Here is a 14,453-nt window from a genome sequence, read left to right as displayed (position 1 = left end):
TTGCATATGCACGCTTTCTGAAAGGTTTAGGTCGAGTTATGAACCGTGTTGCACGTACTACATAAGGGTGTATCAGCATGTGACATTATTTTTTATGCTTCAGAACGAATCCAGTAATGTAATGTGTGAAGAAAAAGCGTTACTAATAAACGTCTTTTAAATTTTAACTTCTTCAATGATTTATTACATTGATGTTTTTTTGTAATTATATCAATGTGCGAGTTGGCTTTCTGAAGCCTTCCTTGAGGACACTGAAGAGTACTGAAAACAGCACATATGGTCACTTCGGCATTCAGAGCTTCAGGACTCACAACCTCTGTTGACTGCACACGCAATTCATCATTTGGGTATATAAAATACCCTCAAATGAGGCCTTTTGCATGGTGAAAAGAAAGCTAAACACATTGCATCATGTAGAAGAACAATGCCATAAATTGCATTGTATGGAATGTCTATCTTTCGTCAGATAACCAGCAAGATGATAAATAATGTTATAGGCAATTACTTTCAAAAAGTGTTGTGTGGATCGTTGCAGGATTTAAATAAAGTAACATATAGTTTCAACAATAATCATATTAATTTATTAACATAATAGATACATTTAATGATAAATCTGTGACCAATGCGTTACTGGTGTAAGTTTACTCAATAATATTATTGACTGAAAACATAAAGTAAATCTAATACAGTGAACAACCAGTCAAAGACTTAAGCTAACAACTAAAAGGGATAGAATATATATTTTGGGAATGTAATTTATACAGAGTATTTCTTAACTTTTTATTTACATTATAAATCTGCTAGCAAAGGAATATGTTGCAAAGAAACTATTTCAACGTAGTTTTCAAATTATTGACACAATTTAAAGATGTGAACAAAATATGTATAGGTATATTATTAAAATGCAACAAATTTAAGAGTACGTCTTCCACATATTTTTTTTCATAATTGAGGAGCTAGATGCAAAAACAATTATGATGAAAATTTATTGTAGTTTTTAGTAAAACGCGTTAAAAGTTTTCATATTCACTTGCAACTATGGTGTTTAAATTTTGCATGTAGCTCTATCTGCGTAAAACCTACAGAAGTAATATTTACACAGCAGATAAATAAGGGATTGGAGATACAAGAGGCAATGGGAGCAGAAACAGCTTGTGCGCGTTTAAGTTGATATTGCATACAGCTCTAAATTGATATGAGCGTGACATCTCGAAGGACAAAGATGTCCGTTTCAATTATTGGTAAGATAAAAGCAGTATTAATTAATATTGTTCATTAGTCATACTATTATATACAACAAGAATAACTTAAATAACCTATTAAAAACAAAATGTTATACAAATAAACTATGGAAACAGACACAAAATGTGATTGAAAATTCCATTATTTCTAAAACATTTATTTTTTATTCAAATACTGGATGAATTGATATCATATTTTTTATATGGAAACCACAAAGAGTTCGTAAGAACCGAAATCTTCTAAGTAAAGAAAGATATTTGCAGTTTGAACATACAACTTAAATTTTATTTCCCATCTTAACTTTGGAAGTCATGTAGACTCCCACGATCAACCCAAATAATCCAATAGCAGAGCCGAAGATTTCCACGATAAGGATTTTGACGAATAGAGCAGGATTAGCAGCGTCGGAGAGAGCAGCTCCGGATCCCACAATGCCAACAGCCATTCCGCAGAACAGATTCACAAGGCCGACTGCCAAGCCAGAGCCGAACATCAAGTAGCCAGCCATCCAGTTGGAAGCCTTCACTGTATCAGATATATCGGTAGGGGTGAACTCTTCTAGTAATCCAGACAGCACAATGGCTGTGATGAGACCGTAGATAGCTACGGCTTCGCAGAAGATGACTGAAATCAAGTTTTTGGTCTTGATGCGGGGCGCTTTCACACCTCCTCCGATGATGCTGACGCCTACTGTGTGGATTCCTGCTGCTGCCCCCACGACGGAGAGGGCCACTGAGAGTGCAATACCCAAGGAGGCCCATAAATATGGGGATGTCTCTTCCAAGAACCACCCAACGCTAACCCTCTCTCCTTGGCCGGTCAAAAGATGGTACAGTACTAGAATCGATATAATTATCGAACTAGATGTAATTAAGGTGTATCCCAAGCAGTAGCGGAGCCCCATTTTGATAAATAATATTCTTTCTCACCAAGTTTTACTTTCTCGATGACACTAAACGTCAATAAGGACAGGCGAAAACCTTTAGGATCACAAGACCACCAGTTTGACCAACTAAAAGAAACTTATCACTGGACGGGAGACTGTAAGCTAACTACGATTTAATAAAATTCAAGCGAAAATAGCCTGAAACGATCTTCAAAAAAAAAAACGAAAATTTAATTCGGGTAGATTCTAGAGGGAGACAATAATAAAAGATTGTTATAACTATACTTAAGGGAGTTTAATATTAACACTATGCATGTAAAATAAAAGGAGGAACGAGTAAAAAAAAAGAAGTTACGTAGTTACAAAATTTTAAAACATTTATTAAAAAAAAAGTGTACGAGGTTGAGTGTTACTTTAAATCCTGTCTTAATACTATTCTTAATTTTTTTAATATTGTTATTGGGTTTATAAAAACAGTTTATTTTTAAACAAGTTCTGCTGTGTAATTATTATTACGCGTGACAGCTGTTTCGCCCTCTGAAGGCATTATCAAACTGTCTAAAAAAAATATTAAAAAATAATAATACTATTAAAAAATAAACTGTTTTTATAAACCCAATAACAATATTATTGAATATATAAAAAATAAAATGGAGTTCTACAAATTAAACTTAATAACAATAAATGAACTATTCTTTATTCTAATTCTTAAAATTAATTGTCCTTTTTCTTAATCCTAAATTATTGTTCATTCAAAAGTTGGGTCGCGTTACGAAATAAATATACAAAAATTGTTTAGGCACTTCCCTTTTCAATGATTCTGGATTCTTCACGTTCGCACTTATCACTGATAACACAAGCGGCAACTTGGGCTGGTTCCGAAGGGCGGAATCAGTTCAGCCTGGGCCAAGGCTCCGAAGGGCGGAGTCAGCAGGCAGCGACACCTTGCTACCACTCTGGCTTCCTGGGCGGAAGTTCGCGGGGTTACGGGAAGAACCTCGGCGACCGCTCCAAGGGGGAGGGCAGGAGGTTCCTCGGCGGAGGCGAGATGGTAACTCCTGCGAGGGCAGCTTCCTGGGCGGAAGAGCCTCGGCGACCGCTCCAAGGGGGAGGTATCTTAATATTATGCATACATACACTTAATTAAGTTGGTTAAAAGGTTGCAAATTAAATTCTTAACCTAAGTTTACAATTACTCTTATATGTAGATTTATAATTATTGTCAAATATTTTAAAATTACATTTTTACAATACGACCTTCAAATAATTGCAATATAGCCTAGCGCCTTGGGCAAAGGTTTTTATTGCCCTTGGGTCGCTGGCTTAACATTTTCCCATTTCAGATTTATGAGGGTCTAGAGCTAAATCTGCGGGCTAATGGGTGTATTTCTAGGTAGGCTTTCTAATTTTTTTATGGCGGTTGCCGGCCATTCTATACAACTAAATATTTAAGTCTAATAATACGAACTGCCGCCTCCATCTGAGTGTAAAATTACGGAGAACATATGAGGGCGCACGTCTTCAATTTGGTCGTTCTGTGAATTCAAGTCACGTAGATACCTAGGGACATATCAAGATAAATGTTATTTATTTCAGCAGGACAGATTTCTATATTTCTGAATAATTGTTTCGAAATTATATTTTTTGAATTATAAAAAACTTTTTTACTAAAATAATTAAATCCAACAAATGTATTTTTGGCAAGCGGGAATAAGGTAAATCAAAACTTTTTAAATCTGGCATTTAGAGAATGCGATCAATTGTTTTTGTTTATTTGTTATTATTATTTAAAAAACAAAGAGTACGTAGATTATATTGAATAGTAAACAGTTTATAAGATTTTATAAATAATTACAAAGATACGCCGTACGGCAAGGCCCGTGCATTTTTCTTCTTTGGTTTAGCAATGGGCACAGTCGATGATTTACTCGATCTTTTTGACTATCGAAATATTTTGATTCATCGTTATAGACAAATCGATTCTGACAAAAATCATCACTGTCCGTGACAATCGTTTTGAAAGGTCATCGAACAAGGAATCGATTCTGTATAAAATCATCACACAGACCGAGACAATCGTTTTGAAAGGTCGTCGAACAAGGAATCGATTCTGTCAAAAAATTGATTTGAAAATTATTCAAAACCACAGCCGTCATGTTATTGGTATTCACACAAAATCGATTCCCAACTTCGAGAAACGTCAAAAATATCTCGGTTTGTTTGACAAAAATATTCCTGTGGTACATTGTGCTACGTACTACCTAATCTACTGGGAAGGTTATAAATAAACATAAATTGAACCCGCTTAACTCCGAGTGATTAAATCGATTAATCACTCGATTCGTTTGATGTTTTCATCAAAATATTTAGGAAATGTAAATGTTTCGATCCTGCCCATCACTAGTGGCTTATTTATGTGCGAGCGATATATCTATGGTTTTGAAATTATATGTCAAATTTTGGCCTACCGAGAGTGGTATATTCATTATTCGCTATTCAGAGTATTCAATTCAGGTATATTCGGGTATATTTATGGGCCTACCGGCCGGCGCAAGTTTTATGTGAATTACTGCGTCCAATTTTATATGTGTATATGATTATAAATACGGTTAAAATTGTGCATACATATTGTTGATAATATTTACAAACTTGTGCCTGCATATATTTTTGTTTTAAAAATGGCAAGCACACATTTTGCAAACGATACTCGAGGCCTTCTTTCCGATGGAGAATCGAAAATGGAACTTTCATCTGCTGAAGATGGAGCCTATTCAGAAGACAAACCAACAACATCATACAAAGAAGCATCGTCATTTAATAAGAAAGCCGACAATTTGTTAAGTGAATTAGAGTCCAAGTTACTGGAAAGACTAAACGTTTGTAAAAAAAAACTTAAGAGAGTTCAATATTTAATAAACACCTGCGAAAGAAATCCACCTGATTCTATGAAAAATGTATACTTCACTTATTATAAATGTGGAATTCCGTTTTTTAAAGATCGTAATTTATATCCTGCTCCACCGAATGCAGATGTTCAAAATATGAAATTAGCCGGAATAGCAAATTGCTTTCATAATAGTACGCGGAATATTTGGACATCAAATGAAAAAAAAGTTTTGGTAACTGAAATTACAAAACAAGCAAGAGATAAACGCCTTACTGAATGTTCATTTAAAATTAAAAAAATTGAAAAAGAAATACATAATATTGAATCTGAAGAAACAGAAAATTCAAGCATTCTAACTGTTCTCCATGAAAATCTGAGGGAAGCTTCTGAAGAAATGATTAGAATAAAACATTGTCCTCTGGCGGAGCTAGTGCAACCCTTGGACTGTAATGAGGAGTTTGACTGGAGCTACATGGAGAATGGGATCGGGATCAGGGAAGTCATCCGTCACAAGGCCCGCGAGTGCCGCAGTATGTGGAGGCTGTACTTGCACCCGCAGATCAACAAGGCGGCGTGGAACCACCGGGAAGAGCGCCAGCTAACCGCACTCGTGAAGCAGCACCAAAACCAGGACTGGGACTCGGTGGCCCGTTGCCTCGACACCAGGCGCTCTCCGTACCAGTGTTTCCTCTTCTACCGCTCACGCCTCTCACGCTCTTCCAGTAGTGGTTCCTGGACCCCGGAAGAGGACCAATACCTGAAGAGTGTTGTGGAGAGTTGCCGCATCGGGAACTTCATTCCTTGGGCCAAGGTGGCTTATCATGTAGAAAACCGTACTAAAGAACAGATTTACAATCGCTGGGTGCATCAACTGTGTGTAAATCGTCGTGGACGTTTTTCTGAAGAAGAAGATAATGTGATGATGGCAGCCATTCGTGAGCACGGACTCTGTTTCAATCGAATTGCGGGGTTGCTTCCGGGCCGCTCGACTATTCAGGTGAAAGTTCGCTATCGAACGCTCGAGAGCTACAGAAATCAATCCAATATTCAATGGACTTTTGCCGAAGATCGACTTCTCCTGAATCTGGTTACTCAATCGCGCTATTCTTCTGACACTATTGACTTTACCGCCATATCACAACAGTTCTTGTGTAAAACTGCTCAATCAGTTCGAAGTCGATTTCGAACACTGGAGGCCTGGCTATTAAACAATCCTTATCGGGGTCTCTCTAGAGCTCCACGCAGGAAAGTATCCGTTCGTCAAAACCTCAATTTAGGTATCAGTTTAGCTGAAGCCCTCGAGCAATTAAAAACAAATAAAAAATCTATGAGAAAACAAACAGTGAAGAAAAAAACGCCCTCCTTAAGTCCGCGTGCCCTCTACTCACAATTTGTTGATTATTTCAAAAGTACTGAGGCCAACTGCATCACTCCTCCCAAAGAGAGTGTCCCATTGGCAGAAGTCAATATATCCGAATTAAAAACAGTTTTACTGCTTTTAGGGGCAAAATTAGATAAAAATCTTGTGAATTGCGATTCATTCGTTTTAAAACATCCGGAATTAAAGAAAATAGCAGATAGTCTTCTAAATAGTGAAAATAATACTGCCAATATTTCATCTCAATTCAAAGGCATTAAAACCTATTCTAGAAAAAAGGTGGTTAATCTTCCGAGTACTTGTAATACTCCTATCCAAACCCACACACCCAGCATCTGGGAGGAAAGTGCGGGTTCCTGCCAACTACAGAAGTCATGTGCTGCCAGTAAACAGTTTAGTCATGTGCTGCCTCCGAGTCTGAGTAATGTGTCAGCATTCAGAACAGTAATGCTTCAAAAGTTTTCTCTTGGTGATTTATTTCAGGAAGAATTTACAGATTATCAATTAAGAAGCAAAGAAGAACCAAATTTCGACATTTGGAGAAGTCGATTTGAAATCCTATTTACGTGGCCTGCAAACCTTTCTAATATTCCTCCACTAATCAAAACAAATATATTTGAGAAAAATAATGATGCCAAAATTTCATGTAAAGATAATAACGTCGATAAAAATGCAGGTAAAAAAATGACTAGCCGAAGTATTTTTAATCCAGGCAACATTTCACAAATAAGTAAAGCAGGGAAAAACATTAATTATAGAAATGGTTCAAAAAAAGGTTCCGCAGTTACTAAATCCATGGAAGATTTGAATACAAGTGATAGTGATAGTGAAATAATAAATGTCTCTGCTAAAAGAAAACGCATCTGTGATTCGGGCAGTAAGGTTGGAAATAAGAAACGAAAGACAAATAGTAATATTGTTGAAAGCATAGATAAAGTCGTACCACATGGGAAAAATGGAAATATTATCAGCAGTTAGCAGTTAGTTAGCCTTCTAAAAGCTAAAGCTAAAGTTTCTTGTGTTGATAAAATAAGAAAGAAAGGAGAAAATTATTTGGAAAGTGCTAATCAAATAAATCCTGTGAAAACTGGAAGGAAAACAAAATCTGTAGCCAAAAAGAAAACAACATCCAAACTGCACGATAGTGTGAATGACCAATTAACTGAAGTAGACCCTTTAATTTGAAAGAAATCATGTGTCAAAGTTGTGTTAGAACATCCACATCTATACAAAACAAAACGAATAGAGAAAATGACCCAACGGATGCCAGTCGAATAAAATCTCCAAAAACTAAATGAATTACATCACCGCCAGGCAATGTGAGAAATTATGAACAACAAACTTAAAGTATTGGTAGTATGGACCCCCTATAAGTGCAGATCAAGTAAATAAACAATAAAATCTACGGTCAGCAAAGATAAACCAATCAAAATATCCCAAAGTACCGGAGCTGATAACAATAACATCATCCTCATTAGGGCCCGTTCCCACTTCCGTTTTAAAATCGGATGCCCTACGGCCCTGTTCACACCTCCGTTTTAAAATCGGATGCCCTACGGCCCTGTTCACACCTCCGTTTTAAAATCGGATCCTTCTCTACTAAAAAAAATAATTGTCGATTCAACCAAAACATTTTATTTGCTCATTCTTCAGTAGACGATCGTGCGCAATGGGTAGACGATCGTGCGCAATGGACGACGATGAAGCTCTTGTTGTCATGTGGTACTTATGCAACCCCAGTGGAGCATCCGATGCTTGCACAAACACACATTACTCGTGGTGGTCCTACTGCAAATAATATACGATCAGAATTCGCCGACTATTTCGTTTCTCCAATAGGATCTGTATCTTGGCAAGCAGCAGCTTCACACACAAATTAAAAACAAAAAATAATAAAAATAAAACTTTTTATAAAAGTTGGTACTTACAAAAATCTTTTCTTCTAATTTCTCAAAATCCGGCATGAATAAACAGCAAACTTCTCGCCAAGCTGATAATTTTAATGAATTATTTTTATACCCTTCTGTCGTATTATCCTACAGCACAACTCTTTCTTCGACCAGTGGGATTTAATTTTCGGGATTTATTTCCTTATCCATTTTTATAGTTTTAATTTATTTACTTGACAAAATAACTGAATACAAGCACGCAGCGTGCCTGCTTCCTTACGACTGGGAGCGGACAGGGAGGGGTCGGGGTGTGGCGGGGGCTCTGCCGGAACGACTAGGCGACAAGTGCGAACAGCTCCATACAAAACTATGAGTGAGCGAGTTCCGATACGATTTTAAAACGGACGCGTTGCGCTGGCGATCCATCCGACAAAAAATGCCGGATCCGTATTCAAATCGTGTCGGACAAGTGTGAACAGCTCCATACATCTACTACAGCCGCTAGGACATCTGATTTTAAAACGGGACCCGCCTCCGATGTTAAAACGGAAGTGGGAACGGGCCCTTAGTCCTACAAAGGTATGATTTGAGATTTCGAGGGCCAAGAGTATTACAGTATCCCACCATCAGGGCAGCTGTAAGATTCCTCCTTCTTTAGCCAGCCTTTCAGTGTCTGAAACATTGGCTAAAGGAGGACAAAGTCCAACACGGCATAATACCCCAAAAATTAATCACAATAAAAGTCCTAAAGAACTTAATTCTATAACTGATAAAAATGAAACAGCGACTACAGTTATGAGGTTATCATTCAGGGGTCGAAAACAGGTAAAATTCCCGTGACTGATAAAAAAAAATAATCTAGTAATGTCGAGCACTCACAATAATTAGTTGTTACTTAATTGCTTGAACTTCACCAGACTTAAGGCAAAATCTGGCTGAAACAACATTGGTTAACTACTCAAATATATTATTTTTTCATTTAATTATCGATGATCTCTACATGAAAATTTCAATTTTTGTGTTATGTTTTTTTTTTAAATTATTTATAAACCATAAATATTCAAATTGATAGACTTGCCCTAACATGAAATCCAGGTATCATTTTGACAAGCTAGAGACAAACCACGTGACCATATTTTTGACACCAAGAGGGTTTCTAGAATGCTTTGAATAATCTACGGCATCAGTTGTACGTTGAATGCCAAAGGGCACACGTTGAAATAACCAGACCCTACATAGAAAAGAAAAGTTCGCTAAAGCAAGGCAATGATTTGGGACTTTTCTGCGCAGGATCGGAATGTTCGTAAAAACGGTTAAAAAAACCGAACCGGCTTAAATCAGGTTGTAAAAGTGTAAGAAAATATTCAGTTTTTGAAACAATCCCGAACTTTTGTTCACCCGATTTGGGATTTGTAGTTAAGTTTTTACGCAGCCAGCAATTTGCGTGCTATTGTAAAAATGACTAGTAATTTGTAAGCAGATTTTATTTTCGCAAACTAAATTGGTGATATTACAATGCTAGTTGCCCGCTTACTGTCAGATTCATTAATTGACAATTTGTAGAAAAGGAGACCGTAACGCACCCTCCACGCAACTTGGTTTGTTCCCCTTTCCCTGATGGGCTAGTCAATCAATTTGGAAGTCTATTGTATAAACCAATATTTGGAGATCTTCATGTTTTTGATTTGTTGCTAATATGTTAAATTATATGTAACTTTCTTAGCTGCAGATTATGTGCTGACAAAAAAGGCAAGAAAACTGGCAATATAAATTTTAAAAACCCTGACTTGTGAAATAAGGTATAACTGGTGGAAATAAGGTTGTCCAAATATGTGTTTTTTTAATTTCATTTTCAATTTCTAAAAAAATAAATTTTACATGTCCCACAGAAGGCATTTTCTTCGATATAAGTTTTTTTTTAAATTTTTATAAATCCCTCATTTTAAGATAGTGTGATTTTTTTTACATCATGTTTGTAATTTATTTTTATTTTTGTCATTGAAATAAATGATTCACACTTCTTGGATATGAGTTTTTTCTATCCCCATTTTTTTAACAAACCTATAATTTTTTTCTTTATGCTGAAAAACAGGTTTATGTCAGTATAAAGAAACCTACTGAGCCGAAGGAACCTATTTCAATAATGTAGTAAACATGTAGGGTGACCATGCGAAATAACATTTTTATTTTTTATTAATTAATTTTAATATTAAAAGGATGAGAAAAAATATATGTACAAAACATTTTAATATAACTACCACCAACAACTTTCCAAATGCATTTTTAAATATTTTATAAAAATTTTAGAAGTTGAATTAACATTTTCCCCCTTTAATTTTTGACCTTAATCGTTATCTATGACAGTTTTTATTTTTTCATTATCATTGGCTATTTTCCTTAGTCTGAAGCCCACAGATCTCAGCAATATTGCACCATGATCTGTTATATCAGTAGTGAAGACAGCTAGCTCCCCTGTGGTTCAAATTTAGATTTTCATAATATGATCGATACAGCTTGAAATGGTAGTAGAAATTCTTGTAGGTGAAATTATGATTGGCTTCAAACCATGAAAAGCAAAATGTGAGATGTATTTTTGACTTTTAATATTTTCTTTAAATCCAAAGTATTAATATTTATGTCCCCACATAAAATGACTTCCTTATTTTTTATAGATGTAAAGTCAAGCAATGCACTCAGTGAATCAAAGAGATTATCTGTGTGAACCTGGGAGGGAGGTTTTAAATGTTTTTTTTTATTTTTATATTTAAACTTCTAAGCAAAGAAAGCTTTGAACATTTTATAAGTTAATGAATCTTTAATAGTTAAATTAGGTTCTTTATTGTTTTTTCATTTTCATTTTTTTTTCTTAAATCAATATACATTTTTAATGCTGTAAATATTTTCGGTTCCTTTTACTATTCAACTTCTAGAATATTCTATTCAGGTCATCTTCATGTTTTATTTCTCCGATTTTTTTGCCTTCATTTTCTTTCATTAGAATGGATCCGTTATTAAACCTAATATATTCACATTTTAATTCTTTTCCCTTTATAATGGCTTTCCAAAGTAGTTGCTTAAAATAAGGAGGTAATGATTCTCCTAGGAATATCATTTTCTCTCAGTTTGAAATCACCTTCTTGTTTGTAAAAAAATTTACTCTTGTTTCTTGATTTCTAATTTTTAACAGATTTTTTTACAGATGACCTGGACTTCTGTCATATTATCTTATTGCCGAGGTAATATCCTCCGAACTTATTTTGAGATTACCATTTTCTATTAGTTTTATGGCAAATATAATAAAACTTCAAGAATATTTTCGTATTTCTTTAAAAAAAAAATTTTATAATATGAGAGAAACAAAATAATTCTCTGAATATACTCGTAAGTGTGTTCGGGGGAAAATATTTATGATAAATTGTATTCTATTGTTTGTGTTTCCTCTCTGGTGCAATAATTTTGCAATCACTAAAACTACAAGAACGTCTTCCTCGTCAAAACTCATCTTGACAGTTGACAGTGAAAAACTGAGAGCACAGACGTCTTCCTAATCAGACATCTACAAAATAATGATAAAATGTCTAAATTATGAACACTTATAAAAGTGTCTTAACTAAATACGTAAACAAAATATTCGACTCTGAAAATAGAAGAAATTTTTTTTTGCCGAATTTGGACTTCGCAAATTTGTTCATAACGTGGCGAGTAATTTGCGCTCCCATGTAAAAATGTCTATTCATTCAAAAGCAGATTTTACTTTTAAGAACTAAATGGTGATATTATAATGCGATATTCTCTTTTTTTTTTTTTTTTTAAAAGAAAGACAAACATTCCCGGGTTACGAATAACCCAACAATGTTTGAAAATCTCCTACTACCACCACAGAAAGCCGAAAATGTTGCTTGTGTTGTGATGGAGGACTTAGCCAGCCGAGGAATCGAACACGCGACGCTCGGGTGAGACCCAAGCGCTATGCCCACTCAACCACTGACTATACTGTCAGATTGATTTATTGACGAATCACAGTCAGCTTTACCCCCTTCGTTCTTCAACAGTTGATTTTACCCCTCACATTTAATTTCTAGTCTATTCATATGTCTGTGGAAAATACCCATTTTGCATTTTGCATTTCCATTTGAATTGGATTTATTTGAAATAAAGCACATCTCTGGTTTCAACAAAGGGAGGAGACAGAATGTGGACAAAAAACAAAAATTTTTGCGCCAATGTTTGTGGAAACGGTCACAGGAGACCCTGCAATAAGGTAAAATGTTTTTTTGTAAATTAAAAATAAAAAATTAACTAATTTAATTAAATTTAATTCAATGTGAAAATTATTATGATGAATATTCTATTTTGTAAGTCTGCCTTTACCAAAGTATGCAAAATTCCAACCTCGGAAACCTATACGTTCAGCAGCGGCTTCAGGTTCTTCATCGTCATCAGATGACTGCTCCATATTGGTCTCATTCTCTGAATGTTCACTCGGTCTGTCACTGATGGAATCGTTCAAGTGAAGATCATCTTCTTCAGCCATGAAGCGATAATGCCTTCTGTATTGTCTAAATTTGCCATGTTGACCGTCTGTCGCGATGTTGATGGCTGCGAATCCTGATTCATATAAAAAAAACAGGTAAAAATCATAAAATATTTAAAAACATCTCAGGGAAAAAATGAATTACGTTAACAATATTATCTGCATATAAAAATTGATAATTTTCAAATGTACCACAAGAAGTTACTTGCTTTGTCAATACCTCAATGTGGGAATAAGGAAGTTGAGTCCATTTTTTAAATTTTTTTTTATCAATGTTCGCATTCAAACTTAAATACTGGTATTTTTTTTTTTTTTTTTAAAGTTTGTTTTCATAATTAAATTAATTCTCAAAGTTTAAATTTTATTAAGCCCGCCAAAACGAGCGGAATCCGAGCGGTAAGAGGCGGGGTGTGGTGTGACGTCATTCGAACTGTGAAAACCATGTCGCTTAAGCATTTTGTATGGAAAATTTTTTAATTCTTCTACAAGGAATTCCATTAATTCTTCTACAAGGAATTCCAGTAATTTTTTTACCAATGTTAACCGTCTATTAGAATTGATGTTATTAAAAAAAAAGAAAATTGATTAAGATTTCATAGTTAAATTAATATTTTAAGTTAGAATATCTGCTTTTCCCGCCCGGTACAGTACTTGTACGGTATTGCCGTCGCTACTTGTTGACGTTCCCCGCGCGAATTCAGGACCACCGCGCAGAAAAGTAAAGACCAATAGTAAAATAACGGTTTACAGCCCAGTTCACTGTGAGACTTTTCTGGGCGGCCGGCGGCCTGAAGTGTATCACATGTTATGTGACATGTATAATAATAAAAACTTCTAAGTTATGCAATAAACAACATATTATTATAAAGCACTATACGAATATGTATCTTTAGAAATCCATTTCATATAATAATAACAACAAATACGTACATATATTTGACAAACCCAAATAAACCTTTGGCCTATACACCTCTCTCATCTAAACCGACCATCTCTCATGTAATAGAAAGAGATGCACCATAGGTGATCCGTTGTAAGTACAAGTCACGACACATGTGACGTCAGAATTCTTTCGACCAATCGTGGAGCGTATACGGTCTATTGCTATTGAATGCTTTTTCAAGAACGTTTAACTAATTCTAAGAATAATAATATAGAAATATATTTATATATTTAGAATCGATATTTTTTGATCTACATGAACATATTTTTTATAAGTCAAAATATTTTTCACTCAACTTCCTTATTGCTTACAGCTGTGAGGCATGCGTAGATGGCGCTCCGTAGTGAGAAAAAAACAATTGGCAAAGCGACAACACAAGCTTTCCCTGTTATAACTTTTCTTGCATGTCGCTTGAGTACTAATGGTGTTGCTTTAAGTCACATTAACCGCTTCTGTGCCAAGAGCGAGTTAACTCGCATTCTTGGCCTGCTGTGCACAGCTACACTTCTACCTACTGGCATTTAAAAGGTTAACATCCCACAGCAGCGGTCAGAAGGTACATGGGGGTCGGAAGCAACATTATCACTCGTTCTTCACGTGTTGGACAGTAAAATTTTGGTGAGGGAAATCCTCATAATGCAACGCAATCCGGTTTAATAACATCGGTTGAGACGCAGTGTGTTAATAAATATAT

At 35.3% G+C, this 14,453-nt stretch overlaps 2 protein-coding genes across 2 annotated transcripts; one reads left to right on the top strand and one right to left on the bottom strand.

The window, feature by feature from the left end:
* Nucleotides 1-672: 672 nt before the first annotated feature.
* VhaPPA1-1 (Vacuolar H[+] ATPase PPA1 subunit 1) lies at nt 673-2,239 on the bottom strand. Its single transcript, XM_089637586.1, has one exon. The coding sequence runs from the start codon at nt 2,144-2,146 to the stop codon at nt 1,520-1,522; it is 627 nt and encodes a 208-aa protein (XP_089493712.1). The 5' UTR covers nt 2,147-2,239; the 3' UTR covers nt 673-1,519.
* Nucleotides 2,240-4,601: 2,362 nt separating this feature from the next.
* Pbp95 (proximal sequence element A Pbp95) lies at nt 4,602-10,765 on the top strand. Its single transcript, XM_089637585.1, has one exon. It carries the CDS (start codon nt 4,807-4,809, stop codon nt 7,369-7,371), a length of 2,565 nt encoding a protein of 854 aa, XP_089493711.1. The 5' UTR covers nt 4,602-4,806; the 3' UTR covers nt 7,372-10,765.
* The last annotated feature ends 3,688 nt before the right edge of the window (nt 10,766-14,453 follow it).

The sequence above is a fragment of the Hesperophylax consimilis genome, chromosome 1, assembly GCF_061612785.1.
Source record: "Hesperophylax consimilis isolate HC1 chromosome 1, BYU_Hcon_1.0, whole genome shotgun sequence".
NCBI lineage: Eukaryota > Metazoa > Arthropoda > Insecta > Trichoptera > Limnephilidae > Hesperophylax > Hesperophylax consimilis.
Note: the sequence above shows the minus strand (reverse complement) of the source record. Positions and strands in the feature narration are given on the sequence as shown.

What these genes read in the sequence shown, in the direction of transcription:
- Pbp95 (XM_089637585.1), top strand. Translation starts at nt 4,807, where the DNA reads ATGGCAAGCACACATTTTGCAAACGATACTCGAGGCCTTCTTTCCGAT.
- VhaPPA1-1 (XM_089637586.1), bottom strand. Translation starts at nt 2,146, where the DNA reads ATGGGGCTCCGCTACTGCTTGGGATACACCTTAATTACATCTAGTTCG.